We start from the raw sequence: 16,494 nt of genomic DNA, 5'->3' as shown, positions 1-16,494 counted from the left end.
AATAATAAAATTAGATTATCCTGTGTTTTAAAGAACACCGTCCACCGGGTTGCGTTTTTTACGAAAAATCCGGGTTTTTTGAACACTCTACAAAATAATAAAGTAAGTTAGATTCAGTTGGCTAAGCTGAATTTTACGTGCTCTCACTATGCATTCCAGAATTTTATGAGAGATGATGTATTTTATTACTTTGCAAAATGCTGGAATAGAAATATTTTGATTTACTTTAACAATTTTTCGTGTTTGGTTGCCTTTTATATTTCGGAATATGATTTTTGCATACTTGATCAGCTTATTTACTGAAACAAAAAACAAGTGAACCCAACTGGAAGCAAAATGTTGGTGTTAATGTGAACGCATATTTACGAATTTAGACTCGTTTTTGCTTTGTGGTCTAGATTCAAGTCAACAAATTTGAAGACGATTTCATTAATTTTAAAGAATTTTTCAAAATTATTGAATGCAAGTTGTCCTTACCCAGCAAAAAAATTTGGAAGTTCTTCCGAAGGCACAACATTAAAAGCACTTCCAGAAGATGCACTTCCAATGATGTTCTTTATTTTAACTACCCAGGAAGTTCTTTTAATTAAATTTTTTATAACTTGTTTTTTTCATACTTTAACTTTTTTGTTTCAAATAGAGTAAGAATTCATAAAATGATACAAATCATTTAAATTTTGTCGAAAAAAATGGTAAATCCAAGCTGAAAAAATTGTGCATTTTTGAAAATATTTGAGGTCAAACCTTTCCGACAAGCGTTAGAATCCATTAAAAATTACAAAAATTATTTATTTGACAAAGTATCACAGAATTTTTTAATTTACATCCAAAACATTGAATTCGGATCACAACTAAAGAAGTGATGCAAATTCAGTGCAACGGCTTTTGAAATGGAGGACTTCTGTCCTATGACAAGCCCATGTTAAATTCATCGCTTCTGCGTCAAATTTGCACCACTTCCGGATCCTGGGTAGTCAAACAAAATTTTCTTTTATGTAAAATATGTGAGTCGAATCACTGCATTGAAAGTTTTATCAGCTTTTGGACAAAGAAAAAACTATATCAGAGAAATGAGTCTTCTATGCAAAATTCGGATTCGTATTTTAATATAATGAAATCTTTGGCCTCTCGACTATAATTTTTTTAATGTACATTTTATGATATATTTAAAGTTACCGTTCCTTTCTGTAAGTTCACAACCTCAAAACAATCGCTTCTGTAACATATACCCCAAACACATTTTGCTTCAAGCATATATATTTTCACGATTGGTCCAAACAAAATATTGTTTGTATTGTTCAAACATATTATATTTCACCTTAGGACATACACTGGTAGAAAAAAAAAATCAATGAAATTTTCTTTGTGTGGATTTATCTTTAAGGCGCCAATTGGTTACTTTCATTATTTTACTTTCAGCATACACTTTATTTCTCTCTTTTTAAACACATATATGTTTATAGGCTATTTCTAAATTAATATATGTTTGCATCCAAGCATATTATATTTGCAAACATTTTATGTCCCAAACACAATATGTTCTAACATATTAACATATATGTCCCAAACATGTTATGTTGGTTTATGAACATTATATGCTTACACTTAAAAACATTGTGTTAAAAAATTTTAGTTCCAAACATACAATTTTTACACCCAAACATATGAAAAACAGTCTTTTTCGTACGTGTAACTAATTCGGAACTTCCAGTTAATTTGTAGTCACAAGCATCAATAATTTTTTTATTTGAGGCAATTTATTATTTATTTTTTTGTTTTAATTATTATTATTTCACCATTATATCAAAAAGTCTTAAAATTTTGTAATAGTTTATATGGTTTTCCGATTATAACAGGTTGGCTGATAAGTCCCCGGTCTAACAAAGAAAAACACATTTTTTTGTCAAAATTCGTTTTTATTATTCAACATAGTTCCCTTCAAGAGCGATACAACGATTATAACGACCTTCCAATTTTTTGATACCATTTTGTTAGTACTCCTTCGGTTTTGCCTCAAAATAGGCCTCAGTTTCGGCGATCACCTCTTCATTGCAGCCAAATTTTTCCCTGCGAGCATCCCTTTGAGGTCTGAGAACAAGAAAAAGTCGCTGGGGGCCAGATTTGGAGAATACGGTGGGTGGGGAAGCAATTCGAAGTCCAATTCATGAATTTTTGCCATCGTTCTCAATGACTTGTGGCACGGTGCGTTGTCTTGGTGGAACAACACTTTTTTCTTCTCCATATGGGGCCGTTTTGCCGCGATTTCGACCTTCAAACGCTCCAATAACGCCATATAATAGTCACTGTTGATGGTTTTTCGCTTCTCAAGATAATCGATAAAAATTATTCCATGCGCATCCCAAAAAACAGAGGCCATTACTTTGCCAGCGGACTTTTGTGTCTTTACACGCTTCGGAGACGGTTCACCCGTCCATTCAGCCGACTGTCGATTGGACTCAAGAATGTAGTGATGGAGCCATGTTTCATCCATTGTCACATATCGACGGAAAAACTCGGGTGTATTACGAGTTAACAGCTGCAAACACCGCTCAGAATCATCAAAACGTTGTTGTTTTTGGTCAAACGTGAGCTCGCACGGCACCCTTTTTGCACAGAGCTTCCCCATATCCAAATATTGATGAATGATATGACCAACAGGTTCCTTTGATATTTTTAAGGCCTCTGTTATCTCGATCCACTTCATCATTCATTTTGTGAATCATTTTGTGGATTTTTTTTATGTTTTCGTCGGTAACCCCCTCTTTCGGGCGTCCACTGCGTTCACAGTCCTCCGTGCTCATTTCACCACGCTTGAATTTTGCATACCAATCAATTATTGTTGATTTCCCTGGGGCAGAGTCCGGAAACTCATTATCAAGCCAAGTTTTTGCTTCCACCGTATTTTTTCCCTTCAGAAAACAGTATTTTATCAAAACACGAAATTCCTATTTTCCATTTTTTTCACAATAACAAAAGTTGCTTCACAAAAGACACGAATCATTTGAAGGTTGGTACTATATAAAAATAATATGCATTTAATACTAGCGACGCCATCTATGTGTCAGACCGGGGACTTATCAGCCAACCTGTTAATTATAGTAGGATTTTTCTTCGTATGTATATAGAAACTAATTATTTGAGAATAACAAGTTTCAATTATATTTTTTAATTGGAAATATTTTTATATCCTCCACCATAGGATGGGGGGTATATTAACTTTGTCATTCCGTTTGTAACACATCGAAATATTGTTCTAAGACCCCATAAAGTATGTTATATATATTCTGGGTCGTAGTGAAATTCTCAGTCGATCTAAGCATGTCCGTCCATCTGTTGAAATCACGCTAACTTCAGAACGAAACATGCTATCGATTTGAAACTTGGTACAAGTAGTTGTTATTGATGTAGGTCAGATGGTATTGCAAAGGCCATATCGGTCCACTTTTACGTATAGCCCCAATATAAACGGACCTCCAGATTTGGCTTGCTGAGCCTCTAAGAGAAGCATATTTCAACCGATCTGGCTAAAATTTAGTACATGGTGTTAGTATATGGTCTCTAATAACCATGCAAAAATTGGTCCATATCGGTGCATAATTCTATATAGCCCCCATATAAACCGATCCCCAGATTTGACCTCCGGAGCCTCTTGGAGGAACAAGTATTATATATAACCCTCATATATAAACTGATCCCCAGATTTGACTTGCGGAGCCTCTAAGAGAAGCAAATTTCATCCGATGCGGCTGAAATTTGGTAGGTGGTGTTAGTATGTGGTCTCTAAAAACTTGCAAAAATTGGTCCATATCGGACCATAATTATATATTGCCCCCATATAAACCGATCCCCAGATTTGGCTTGCGGAGCCTCTAAGAGAAGCAAATTTCATCCGATCATATATAGGCCTCATATAAACCGACCCCTGATCTGGTTTTGGAGCCTCTTGGAGCAGCAACTTTCATCCCATATATAGCCATCAGACAAATCGATGCCCAATCACACAAAAATTGGTCCATATCGGTTCATAATTGTATATAGCCCCCTTATAAAGAGACCCCCATGTTAGGTTAGGTGAGGTGGCAACCCGATGTATCAAGCTCACTTAGACTATTCAGTCCATTATGATACCACATTGGTGATCTTCTCTCTTATACTGAGTGCTGCCCGATTCTATGTTAAGCTCAATGACAAGGGACCTCCTTTTTATAGCCGAGTCCGAACGGCGTTCCACATTGCAGTGAAACCACTTAGAGAAACTTTGTAACCCTCAGAAATGTCACCAGCATACTGAGGTGGGATAATCCACCGCTGAAAAACTTTTTGGTGTTCGGTCGAAGCAGGAATCGAACCCACGACCTTGTGTATGCATGGTGGGCATGCTAACCATTGCACCACGGTGACCCCCATATTGCAATTCTGGCTCTCTAATTACCGCGCAAAAGTCCATATGGGTTCGTAATTATTTGTAGACTTATATATACCTTTTGTGTCCAAAATTAACACGTATGGATGGACTAACTTTTAATTGCTTACGTTTTTAAGTTCAATCAATTTTTAAATTGGAAATATTTTGGTGATATATTATTTTCTGTGTACTAAGAGATAATCATAAACTCCGCCAACGTTTTAAAATCTATCTATATGTTCCCATTGCATTATTACACGATGATTGTTGTTTGTTAAATATTTATCAAATATTCCATAAATCTGCTACATCCATACTCTCAGAAAAAGAAACATCGACGACTTCCGCTTTAGAATTGATTGGAAAATTGTTATAAAAACAAACATGAGTTCGAAAATAACTTTGGAAACAAAATTTCGTTAGAAAATTTTAATATTCCTTTTTTGTTATGGTATTATTTCTATGTAAAGCTTTTAGCTGAATAAAAGGGTGGGTTGGTGAAATATTAAGAATATTTTTAGAATATAACTGAGAAAAAAGTAAACTGTTTCATAGGAAGAATGAACAATCTCGTGCGAAATTTTAACTAAATTGTACTCCGAATTTTCAGATTTCCATAAAGCGTTGTTAAAACCAGGAAAATGTCCTGTTGTACTTTTTAACTGCAGTTCACGTAACATAGTTACACCCTCTCATAGAAGAAAATTTTTATTAAAAGTAAAGAAGAAATTCATTGGCGCCAAATCATGACCATTTTAACCATACTGTAGTTCATTCTTATTCTTATGTATACGGTCATTGAAACTTATACCCACGTTGAGTTCATAAAATATTTGAGACATACTAAACAAAAGGAAAATTGCATTGAGCTGTGGAAAATTTCGAAAAAATAATAAAATTTAACTACAAAGAAATAATTTTCTTGCAATAAGAATAATTTAAATTTAGTGTTGCTTAAGCATGGAATTTTTCCGGTGTAGTAGATAATTCCCTTCCAATAGCAGCAGATATACACCAAATTATTTTTGGCTGTCAATTTTGTTTCCGTTTCTGCCAGCTCAACTCGTTTCAAACACTTCAAACGTCTTCACTTCACATTGTCGTAAGAGATCCACTTTTAACCCTTTCGACCCCGAATTTTTATAGGTATCGCTAATTTTTTTTTTACTTTTAATCATGTTGAAGTCATTTAAGAAGCGTCTAGCCAAAATTTCGGGACGCCACGCCCATTCGTTTAGGCGGTAGAGAATGTTGCCTGTGGGCAACTTTGGGTAAATGTGACTACAAAATAGTTTGTTTTGTATTGATAGACGTATTACGTTTTATTGGATTTTTGTTAAGTTTTTTGTTAAATATATACTTAGATGCGCGCGTGAGTGGAATTTCAATCACGCTCAAACACATTCACGAAGAAATATTTGTACTCACGCACGCCATGTGGGTAGGAATTCACGCACGATCACACATGAACAACGTTTATGTCTCACGCTTTGGCACGATTCACGACAATTTTCGTAATTCTCGTGAGTCACGAATATTTTCGGAACACGACAATTTTCGTGGCTCAATAAAATTCTGGTAATTAACGAAATTTCTCGTGACTCACGCTATTGAAATCTTAAGCGTGATTAAATAAGTAAGGGTGATTAAAATCGGTGAGCTTGAATTTAATCGTGAACGTGAATTTGTTCGTGATTGTGACTTTTTGTGTCTGTTTTACCGTGAGTGTGAATTTTATCGTGAACATGAATTTTATCGTTAACGTGAATTTTATCTTGAGCGTGAGTTGGATCGTGAGGGTGGGTTGGATCGTGAAAGTAAATTTTTATCGGGAGCGTGATTTCGGAGAAAGTTTACTCACTCACAATCACGAACACAATTTGATTTTTACTCACGCGCAACACATTTTTCTTTAATCCCGTTCACGCCTATTCACGAGATTTCGTTTAAATTTCATTCACGGCTTCGCGTGAATCACGCGTGACTCACGAAAATGTTTTGTTTTTTTTTTGTTTTTAACCCATGTCAATTTAACTGGCGGTGTAAAAAACCAAAGTATTATAAAGCGTCAATATTCGTGCTAATCCACTAGTATGTTGCCAAGAAGTGGCTTCCTCCCTTTTTACGATTTCTTCCAAATTCCCCACTGCACTGCAGATATGTTTTCCACATCATCGCCGCATTTCTCGTCACTGGGACATCCCAATTGAAGTTCAAAATTTTTTCAAAATCATTGTTTTTCAAACCTTTTTTCTCCAGGCCTTATGTCCAAAAATATGTAATTTTACTACCACACTTGCCCAAAGTTGCCCACAGGCAACTTTTCAATTTTAAAAATTTCTCATCTGTTGTTTTTTTGCAATTCTAAGATTTGACTTCCAGAAATATTTTATTTGACATGTACTACAATAGATTTAACAAACACTTTCAACATTTTAGTTGTAATTTTTGAAAAAAAGTCACATGTAATGGGTGATTCTTTTGAGGTTAGGATTTTCATGCATTAGTATTTGACAGATCACGTGGGATTTCAGACATGGTGTCAAAGAGAAAGATGCTCAGTATGCTTTGACATTTCATCATGAATAGACTTACTAACGAGCCACAACGTCGAATTTTCAGTGAATGGGCCCTAGAAAAGTTGGCAGAAAATCCGCTTTTTTATCGACAAATTTTGTTCAGCGATGAGGCTCATTTCTGGTTGAATGGCTACGTAAATAAGCAAAATTGCCGCATTTGGAGTGAAGAGCAACCAGAAGCCGTTCAAGAACTGCCCATGCATCCCGAAAAATGCACTGTTTGGTGTGGTTTGTACGCTGGTGGAATCATTGGACCGTATTTTTTCAAAGATGCTGTTGGACGCAACGTTACGGTGAATGGCGATCGCTATCGTTCGATGCTAACAAACTTTTTGTTGCCAAAAATGGAAGAACTGAACTTGGTTGACATGTGGTTTCAACAAGATGGCGCTACATGCCACACAGCTCGCGATTCTATGGCCATTTTGAGGGAAAACTTCGGAGAACAATTCATCTCAAGAAATGGACCGGTAAGTTGGCCACCAAGATCATGCGATTTGACGCCTTTAGACTATTTTTTGTGGGGCTACGTCAAGTCTAAAGTCTACAGAAATAAGCCAGCAACTATTCCAGCTTTGGAAGACAACATTTCCGAAGAAATTCGGGCTATTCCGTCCGAAATGCTCGAAAAAGTTGCCCAAAATTGGACTTTCCGAATGGACCACCTAAGACGCAGCCGCGGTCAACATTTAAATGAAATTATCTTCAAAAAGTAAATGTCATGGACCAATCTAACGTTTCAAATAAAGAACCGATGAGATTTTGCAAATTTTATGCGTTTTTTTTTTAAAAAAAGTTATCAAGCTCTTAACAAATCACCCTATATAAAAATCTCTTTTTAAATTCGCAAATATTTTTTTCTTGAGGTACGTGCGTATTAATGAAAATTTTTTTTGCTAATTGACAACCAAATTAGCTGATTTTTCATTCAACTTGAAGAAAACACTTGTAGCTTTCGATACTGTTACAGTTTTATGAACAAAAACAAAAACAACGCTGATAGTGAGTCTCAAAACACAAAAAGTAGCGCAAAAACTTACAACTTTTCTAATCCTCAAATGTTAAGTTTTCTCTCTCTCTCTCTCTCTGGCTCACTTTTGCTGGCATTTTCACACAAAGAAATTCTGGTTCATTCACGATATTAATTAATCCAATTAATTTTTTAATTGAAATCACGAAAATGATAGTATCAATCACAGTTTTAATTGGATATAAAAAAAATATAAATTATTTTCTTGAATTAAAAACGTAACTATTTTCAATTACTTTCTTATCTGACTGTGTGTTTTTAGTTTGATTAAAAAATGTATTATTCGAAATACATTTTTATTTAAAAGTTAAAAAAAAATCCATCACTTTTTTAACTGACTTAATCTTCCGAGTTTGATTAAAAATTCAATTGTATCAATTAATTTGTTAATTAAAAATTTAAAAAATTTCAATCATTGACTTAATTAACTTAAGGTTTCTATCTAGATTAAAAATTTAATTGTATCAATTAATTTATTAATTGAACAAATTTTCAACTTCAATCAACTATTTAATTGAAAATATTTTGGTGATATTTTTTTTTCTGTGTTGCAGTAAACGAACGACTTACAATAAAAATTTGTGATAATTATCAAAATGAATCGTGTACTCGAACGGAGCTTATATCTCTAACTTCTTTATCCACTCTAATGTCTATGGCTAAAAATGCCAGTTATCAATATATTTCAATTTCATATAATAAACATACAAATACATGTATAAATGCATGTGAGTGTGTGTGTAATAATAAATATCTGATGTATTGTTGACATTTACAACTACAACGTTATCCCATGCGCTGAAAAACATATCCTTCCACTGTGAAAACATTTAAAAGCCTGACAAAATAAAATGTGTATCCTTTCCGCTTCAACTAAATCATATAGCAAAATAACAACATCAGCAGTTAACGACAACGACATCATCATCATCGCCATACGTTTGTCCGTTAGTTCAATCAATCGTTATCACAATATTCAAATGAAATATGTTAAACCAAATATTGCTGTTGTTGTTGTTGTTGTTGTTGCGATATTAAAAGTAAAATTGCCACATTGGCAAATAAATGTTTTCACAATAATATTCGTTTTTATTTTCCGGTATTTAATATTTATTTAGATTTTTGTCGGTATTGTATTATTTTTCAATATTTTATCTATCTTTTCCATTGCAGATGATCATTCAAAATCTCACAACATACCAGTTACATGAAGTTAAAGTTGCAGCAGCCACTTACAGTGTCATCATTCCCAATAAAATTATATTGGGTAAATTTTCAGAAGGCAGAAAGGTAAGTTATTAAATACCAAAAGGAAGGACTTTTTGAAAAAAGAAACTAACATAATGCCCTTTTTTGCTAATATCAACCATTGGGCAATGATAAATTTTGAACAAATATATTCTAATTTTCTACACCTCTTTAAATGTTTGGAATTTGAAAAAATTTATTGAAATTAAAATTTGTATTTATCCCAAAAAAGGGGATGATTTTGCATAACATCTAAAATGCCATCCGACATTGTACATTTGATTGGTTTAACCACTGCCAATGTTGTGGGTATTTTTAGTTAAGAGAGATTTCTATACCTTTTCGAATAAGTGATAAAGGCTGTAGTGCGTAAACGTAATTAAGGAGTACGAACGTTGGTACAACTGTACTAAATTTAGTACAGTTACAGTGGCAGAAGTGGGAGCCACCGTGCAATGGTTGCCATGCCCGCCTTGCATACACAAGGTCGTGGGTTCGATTCCTGCTTCGATTCCTGAACCGATATGGCCCATTTGCCATACCATCCGACCTACATCAATAACAACCCATAATATATATACTTTATGGGGTCTGTTGAGGTGAGGGGTAGTTAATCTAGGATGAACAAAAGAACTCGTAAGCCAAAAAACAAAATCATATGATTTTGCTATTCCAAAGTAATCTCAATAGAGAGTATTCCCAATGGAGCCGAAAAGAAAAGAGGGATAAAAAATGAAAAACCAGTAAGGTTAATTTGGACTAATATAAATTAGGATTTATTTCATTGGATAACGATCTTACCAGTCTGAAAGTTGGTAGAGAAAGAAAAAACAGAGGTTTTTTTTTTGGAGAAAACGGAAATTCATCTATGACATTTTGTACTTGACGAAAAGATTGATGTTTGACAAGTGTTGGCCTAAATAAGAATTTAGTGGGGATTTTGATGGCTCAAGGTCGGATTAAAATAGGGTTTCCATTGCTGGAATATATTTATAAAAATGGCATAAACATTCCGCCCCCCTTGCGCTGAGGCGGCAATAGAAACATAAGTCGAATGTCATAGACGGAATATACGTTTTCTCTTGTTAAAAAAAATCTAAATTAACAATAATTCAAAACAAAATTTAATCAATATATAGCATAGGGTTGGTTTCATAAAAAATAAGGTTATAATTCATTTAGTAGCTATAATATTATCTTTAAACAATTATAGATAATTTAATTCATTTAGTAATTTTAATAATCGTATACTCTAAAAAAAATAGATAGGGTAGTTTACAAATTGCTAAGTCACCTCAAGTTCTGTGAGTATTCAAGTGAGTGCGAAATGTATCATAATTCATTAAGTACGTTTGAATTGTATGGGACAAGTAAAATATTATATTGAGTTTGGAGTAACTATTGACTCCAGGTGCCAAAAATTGTCCACCCAAACATGGTGTCTTGGGCTGTTGGCAGACCAGATCGGCTTATAATTCCCTCACGGATAACTCGTGAGTATATATCTACTCCAAGAATGAGGTCAATGGGACCACTTTGAGTGAAATTCGAGTCAGCAAGCAATAGGTTGTGAAAGTTATTCTCAATTGATTTTGGCAATGACTTGCTAGGTGTATTTATGGTAATGCGATTATTTACCCGTAAAATAATTTCCATCTTAACTGTAGATTCGTGTAGTGAATGGAGAGTCAATGGGCATATGGTCTCCTCATCCAACGTCAAAGTCGTGAGTCCCCATCTGTCGATAAGCTTAGAGGATATACAGCTTTGCTTGGATCCTGAATCTAATAAGCAGCGGACCCTTCGGGTCTCTTTCGGGGTTTCAATTCGAGCTATGGCAGTTGGAAGCAACGTCACTACATTTTGTTTAAGGATTGACGAAAGTGACGTGCTAGGATTTTGGGAAGTTGGAGACAGTGATCGTTTTTTAGCCTTAATCCCAATAGATGCGTTTTTAAGAGAGTCGACAGAAGACTGGTTGGTGTTGCAGCGGTTATGTGACTGTCTTCTAGTTGATGTACTAGCGGTAGAGGCAGTGGAACGTTGATTTTGCAGCCGTTCATTAGTATGTAGTAAACTGTGGTGATGTAGGTGGCAGTATTTACATCCAGTCTTAGTAAAACAACTACCTTGCGAATGTTTATGAGCTAAACAATTTCTACAATATCCGAATTTCTTCACCACTTTGGATCGCTCAATTATGTTCATATTTAGGAATCGGCGGCATTTCCGAAGGGCATGTTTTTGTCGGCATAATCGGCAAGCGTACATCTGGTCCCTCTCTTTGTTTTTTGAGGACCTTGTATTATGGCTTCTTCTTGTGGGCTTATTAGTTCGCATACTAGCTGTAAATACGTATAAAAGCTGCTTTTCAGTTTTTTTTGTTGTTTTGTTTTAAAGTAGCTATTGTCATTGCTGTGATAACATAAAGGATATTAAGAAAATGAGGTGCCAGAAGGGAGAGTCACTAATTTTGTGACAGGCCTAGTAATGGTGCCCTTGGCAGTAAGAATATCTGCCACACGAATTCTGCTATCGCGACCAGCATATACTTTAGTCACTCTACCTAACCGCCATGAATTGGGGGGCAGATTTTCTTCTCTTACAACAACCAGAGTATTCTCTTTTAAATTATCTGTAGGAGTTTGCCATTTATACCGCTTATGTAACTCCTTAAGATATTCGTCCTTCCGTCAAGTACAAAAATGCTGATGGATCGCTTTCAGTCGTTGCCATCTGTTTACAATTGACATAGGAGTTTCAAGAATGTTGGGGTCAATTGGAACCAGGATTGGAGAGCCTATTAGAAAATGGCCTGGAGTAAGGGCGGACAGATCAGTTGGATCTTGGGACATGGGAGAAAGTGGCCTTGAGTTTAAACATGCTTCGATTTTGGACAGCAAGGTTTGAAACTCTTCGAATGTGTGTTTGAAATTCTGGGCTACTTTTCTAAAGTGGATCTTAAAACTTTTCACCCCTGCTTCCCAGAGTCCACCCATATGAGGGGCCCCCGGGGGAATGAATTTCCACGTTATATTTTGATGGGCATAGTTGGAAGTAATTGCCTGCCGAGAGGTTTGAATAAACTCCTTTGTAAGGACTTTCGAGGCTCCTACAAATGTTGTCCCATTATCAGAATGGAGATACAATGGACATCCTCGTCTCGAGACAAATCTGCTGAAAGCGGCCAAGAATGTTGGGGTGGAGAGATCAGATGTGGCCTCGAGATGGATTGCTTTCGTGGAAAAGCAAATGAAAACGCAAACGTACCCTTTTGTTATGCGACAATTTCTCCCAGCATAGGTTTTAATGTCGAAAGGTCCAGCAAAATCCAACCCGGTATGAGAAAATGGTCGAGAGATTTCGGACCTTTCTGGAGGCAGTGCTGACATTAATTGCTTTTGACATTTGTGCTTGTAAATAACACATGGCTTGCACCTGTTTATTGTGGCCTTTATCATGTTCTTCACTCGGGGAATCCAATACTTCGTGCGGACTAACTTTTGTACCAATTGATTACCACCGTGAAGAGAAATATCGTGAATGAATTTCACCAGCAAACGAGAGTACTGACAGCTATACGATAGAATAATGGGATGCCTTTCATCGTAAGTTAAGGCAGGTGACGAAATCAATCTTCCACAGATACGCATAATTCCCTCTGGGTCAATAAACGGATTTAGACTAACAATAGAGCTAGTGGATGTTACTGGCTTTTTAGCGGATAGTAACATATACTCATTTGGATAAAAAGCTTTCTGACTCATGGATATGAGTATATTCTGGACAGCTACAATTTCATATGTCGTGATATCTTTGGACGCCCTATGATAATTGGCCCGGAATCGTGGGTTAGTAGAATAGAAAAATCTGTAGATATATGCGACGACCCTCAAAGCCCGAGGAAAAGACGAGAATCTCTCAAGAATATCGTCAAAATTCTCAAAATAGGCAAAATTAACCTTGATATGCTTTTTTCGATTTCAACAGGATTCAGAAAAGTATCTTCAGATCTAGGCCATTTGGAAGGATGATCTTTTAACCACTCCGGTCCATGCCACCAAAGATTTTCATGTGCTAAATCTGATGGATGGACTCCCCGGCTCGCCAGATCGGCTGGATTGGCTTCCGATCTGACATGGTACCAATTCGGTGGACTAACAACCTGTGTGATTTTAGACACCCTATTGGCCACAAATGTATTCCAAAAACAGGCGGGTTTTGCTAGCCAGGACAAAACAATTGTTGAATCAGTCCAACAATATAAAGAATATGCTTTTATTTGAAGTTGTGGGACAAGATGATCGATCATGTCAGCAAGTAAAGTAGCCCCACACAATTCCAACCTTGGTATTGACAACGTTTTTATAGGGGCAATTTTAGTTTTGCTGCAAATGAGATGCGATCGGACAGTTCCATTATGGCTAATGCGGATATAGAGGGCTGCTGCGTATGCTTTCTCGGAAGCATCGCAGAATCCATGAAGTTGAACTTCACTGTTTGGAAAGAATTCAATCCATCGGGGTATTTTAATTGAACTCATGATCGGATAAGAAGATTGAAAAGATTTCCACCGTTGCAATGAGTCTTTAGATAACTTCTCGTCCCATCCGGTACGGTCGATCCAGATCTGTTGCATAATGATTTTTGCCACAACGATGCATGGTGCTAACCATCCCGCTGGGTCAAACAACTTCGATATCTGAGATAACACCTCTCTTTTAGTATAATTACACGGACTCGTGATAGGGGGAATCGAAAACAAAAAACAATCTGACAACGCATTCCAGCGTATGCCAAGGGTTTTCGCCATACTTTTGTCGTCGAGTTCAAGGAAATCTTCGTGAAGCAGGTGATCCGGAGGCAGGTCAGAGATCAAATTTTTGCAATTTGATGTCCATTTTCTTATACAAAAACCAGCCGAGTTCAATGCGTCAATTAACTGATTCCGAGATTCTAATGCAGATGTTACAGAATGAGCACCCGCTATGATGTCGTCGACATACATAGAGTTACGAATAATTTCTGAGGCTAATGGATTGGTTGGATGAACATCCTCAGCTATCTGTAACATAGTACGGATTGCTAGGAATGGGGCACAGTTTACCCCAAATGTCACTGTTCTCAATTCAAAATCTTGGACTTTTTCATTAGGATTCTCACGGAAGAGGATACGTTGAAATTGTGTCTGATTTGGATTTATCAAAATCTGCCTGTACATCTTGGTTATGTCTCCATTGAAGACAAAGCGGAAAAATCTCCACCTCAGTATCAGGACAATAAGATCTTGTTGCAATATGGGGCCGGGATGTAAAACATCATTGAGGCTCATGCCATTGGATGATGCAGAGGACGCGTTGAAAACTACACGCACACGAGTGGTGGTGCTCTCTGGCTTAACTGCAGCATGGTGAGGGAGGTAGTAATGCTGGACGGAAGTAAAAGTATCTGATGGTTCTACACGTCTCATATGGCCTAGTGCCACATATTCTTGTAGAACTGAGTCATACTCCTTCTTAAATAGAGGGTTGCGGAGGAGTCGGGACTCATTTTTGTAAAATTGTGCCAAAGCAATGTCTCTACATGGTCCAATGCTGATTTTTGAAGGATAATCTTGCTTAAAAGGCAACGAAACTTCATATCTGCCATCTACGTTTCTCTTCGTAGTAGCTCGATATAAATCTTCACAAAAATTCTCAGCTTGGGACAAAAACTTTTTCCGTGGAAGGTCCTCCACCTCCCAGAAACGTGAAATCTCCTTGTCTAAGGAGATTTCACAAAAATATGAAACAATTGAGGAAAACGAGGAAACTGAACCGACTGGTGCAGGCCCGGTAAGGATCCATCCGAATACCGTTTCCTGGGCCAGGAGGCTACCACAAACTTCTCTTTGAATTCCTGATAGCATGATTGACGGAAGCAAATCTCCACCAATAAGTAAGTCGATCTTGGAACTTTCAAAGAAAAGCGGATCGGCCAGTGGTATATCTGGTATATTTGGTAAAGCTGATAGATCAATAGTCTGTGTCGGGAGGTTTCCAGATAAGTGAGGAGCCACTAAAGCCGAAGCTAAAACTTCTACATTCGGATCACGAACAGATTTTAAGGCTAACGAGCACTCTTTCTGGACAGCAGCAGAGACAGTATTGTTCAAACCAGAGATTTGGGCTGTTATACGTTTAAAAGGGAGCTTAAGAGTATTGAAAAGCCTCTCTGATATAAAAGTGCCCTGTGATCCTGAGTCTACCAAGGCTCTAGCAACATACGTTACATCACAATGACTAATGTGTACAATTGCAGTACCTAGTAGGACTCCCTTCGAATCACTAGCGAAGCACGATTGAATTACACCACTCCCCATATTTGTGGACTGTATGGAGGATTGAGTGGAAGTTGGAATAAGAGGTGGTGTATCTGATGCATTTGCAGAAAATGATGTTTTCTTTGCATTCGTAAGAGCTGAGCTGGATGGCATAGACTCGTTCTCCCTGTGAAGGAGCGTATTATGGCGCTTGTAGCATTTTTGGCATGAAAATTTGCTATTGCATTTCTGTACCGTATGTACCCTTGAAAAACAATTCACGCAAAGACCATTCTTCTTAATTTCCTGATATCTTTGTGAAACATCCATCTTAAGAAACCTTGGGCATTTCCGGATGACATGATTTCCCTCATGGCACAGAGAACACTTGCCCTGTGTCACATTGTTTTGGAATGTTCGAATGTCTTTCCGAGTCTGATTGGACTTCTTTCCAGTCGAATTGTTGTTATGACTGCTGGAAGTATTATCGGACTTTCTTATTTCCGATACAGATTCCAAAGTCCGGTGACGGTTGGTCAAAAATTCGTCAAGATCCGACCATTTCGGAATCTCGGCCTTATTTTCCAGGGTCTGTTCCCATAGTGTTAAAGTGTTGTCTGGGAGGCATTTGCAACACACAAATACAAAAATCGGACCCCAGCTATTGACTTCGACACCATACAAGTTTAACAGTGAAATGCACGCATTAATATCCCTCTGAAGGGCCTTCAACGACTCCCCTGTCTCAATAGTAATGGTGCTCAAACTAAAGAGGGACTTCAGCTGAATATTCACTAATACGCGTCTATTCTCATATCTCGCACAAAGATTCGACCATGCTACATCAAAATTCTCATTAGTCAGGGGCACTTTGCTCACTATATCGTGGGGTTCCCCTTTTGTGGTATGGTTAAGATGAAATAATCTCTCT

At 36.8% G+C, this 16,494-nt stretch overlaps 1 protein-coding gene across 4 annotated transcripts in view; it reads left to right on the top strand.

The window, feature by feature from the left end:
- The window catches only part of Ptp99A (Protein tyrosine phosphatase 99A), an 873,279-nt gene that overhangs the window by 800,259 nt on the left and 56,526 nt on the right, over positions 1–16,494 (top strand). For all 4 annotated transcript variants that reach the window (XM_075294575.1, XM_075294572.1, XM_075294571.1 and 1 more), the window contains one exon: positions 9,188–9,304. In XM_075294575.1, the coding sequence (XP_075150690.1) occupies positions 9,188–9,304 (117 nt within the window). The remainder of the gene's footprint in view (positions 1–9,187; positions 9,305–16,494) is intronic.

This window comes from Haematobia irritans, chromosome 1, assembly GCF_050003625.1.
Source record: "Haematobia irritans isolate KBUSLIRL chromosome 1, ASM5000362v1, whole genome shotgun sequence".
Lineage (NCBI taxonomy): Eukaryota > Metazoa > Arthropoda > Insecta > Diptera > Muscidae > Haematobia > Haematobia irritans.
The sequence above is the reverse complement of the archived record's forward strand: the minus strand, read 5'-3'. Positions and strand labels throughout refer to the sequence as shown.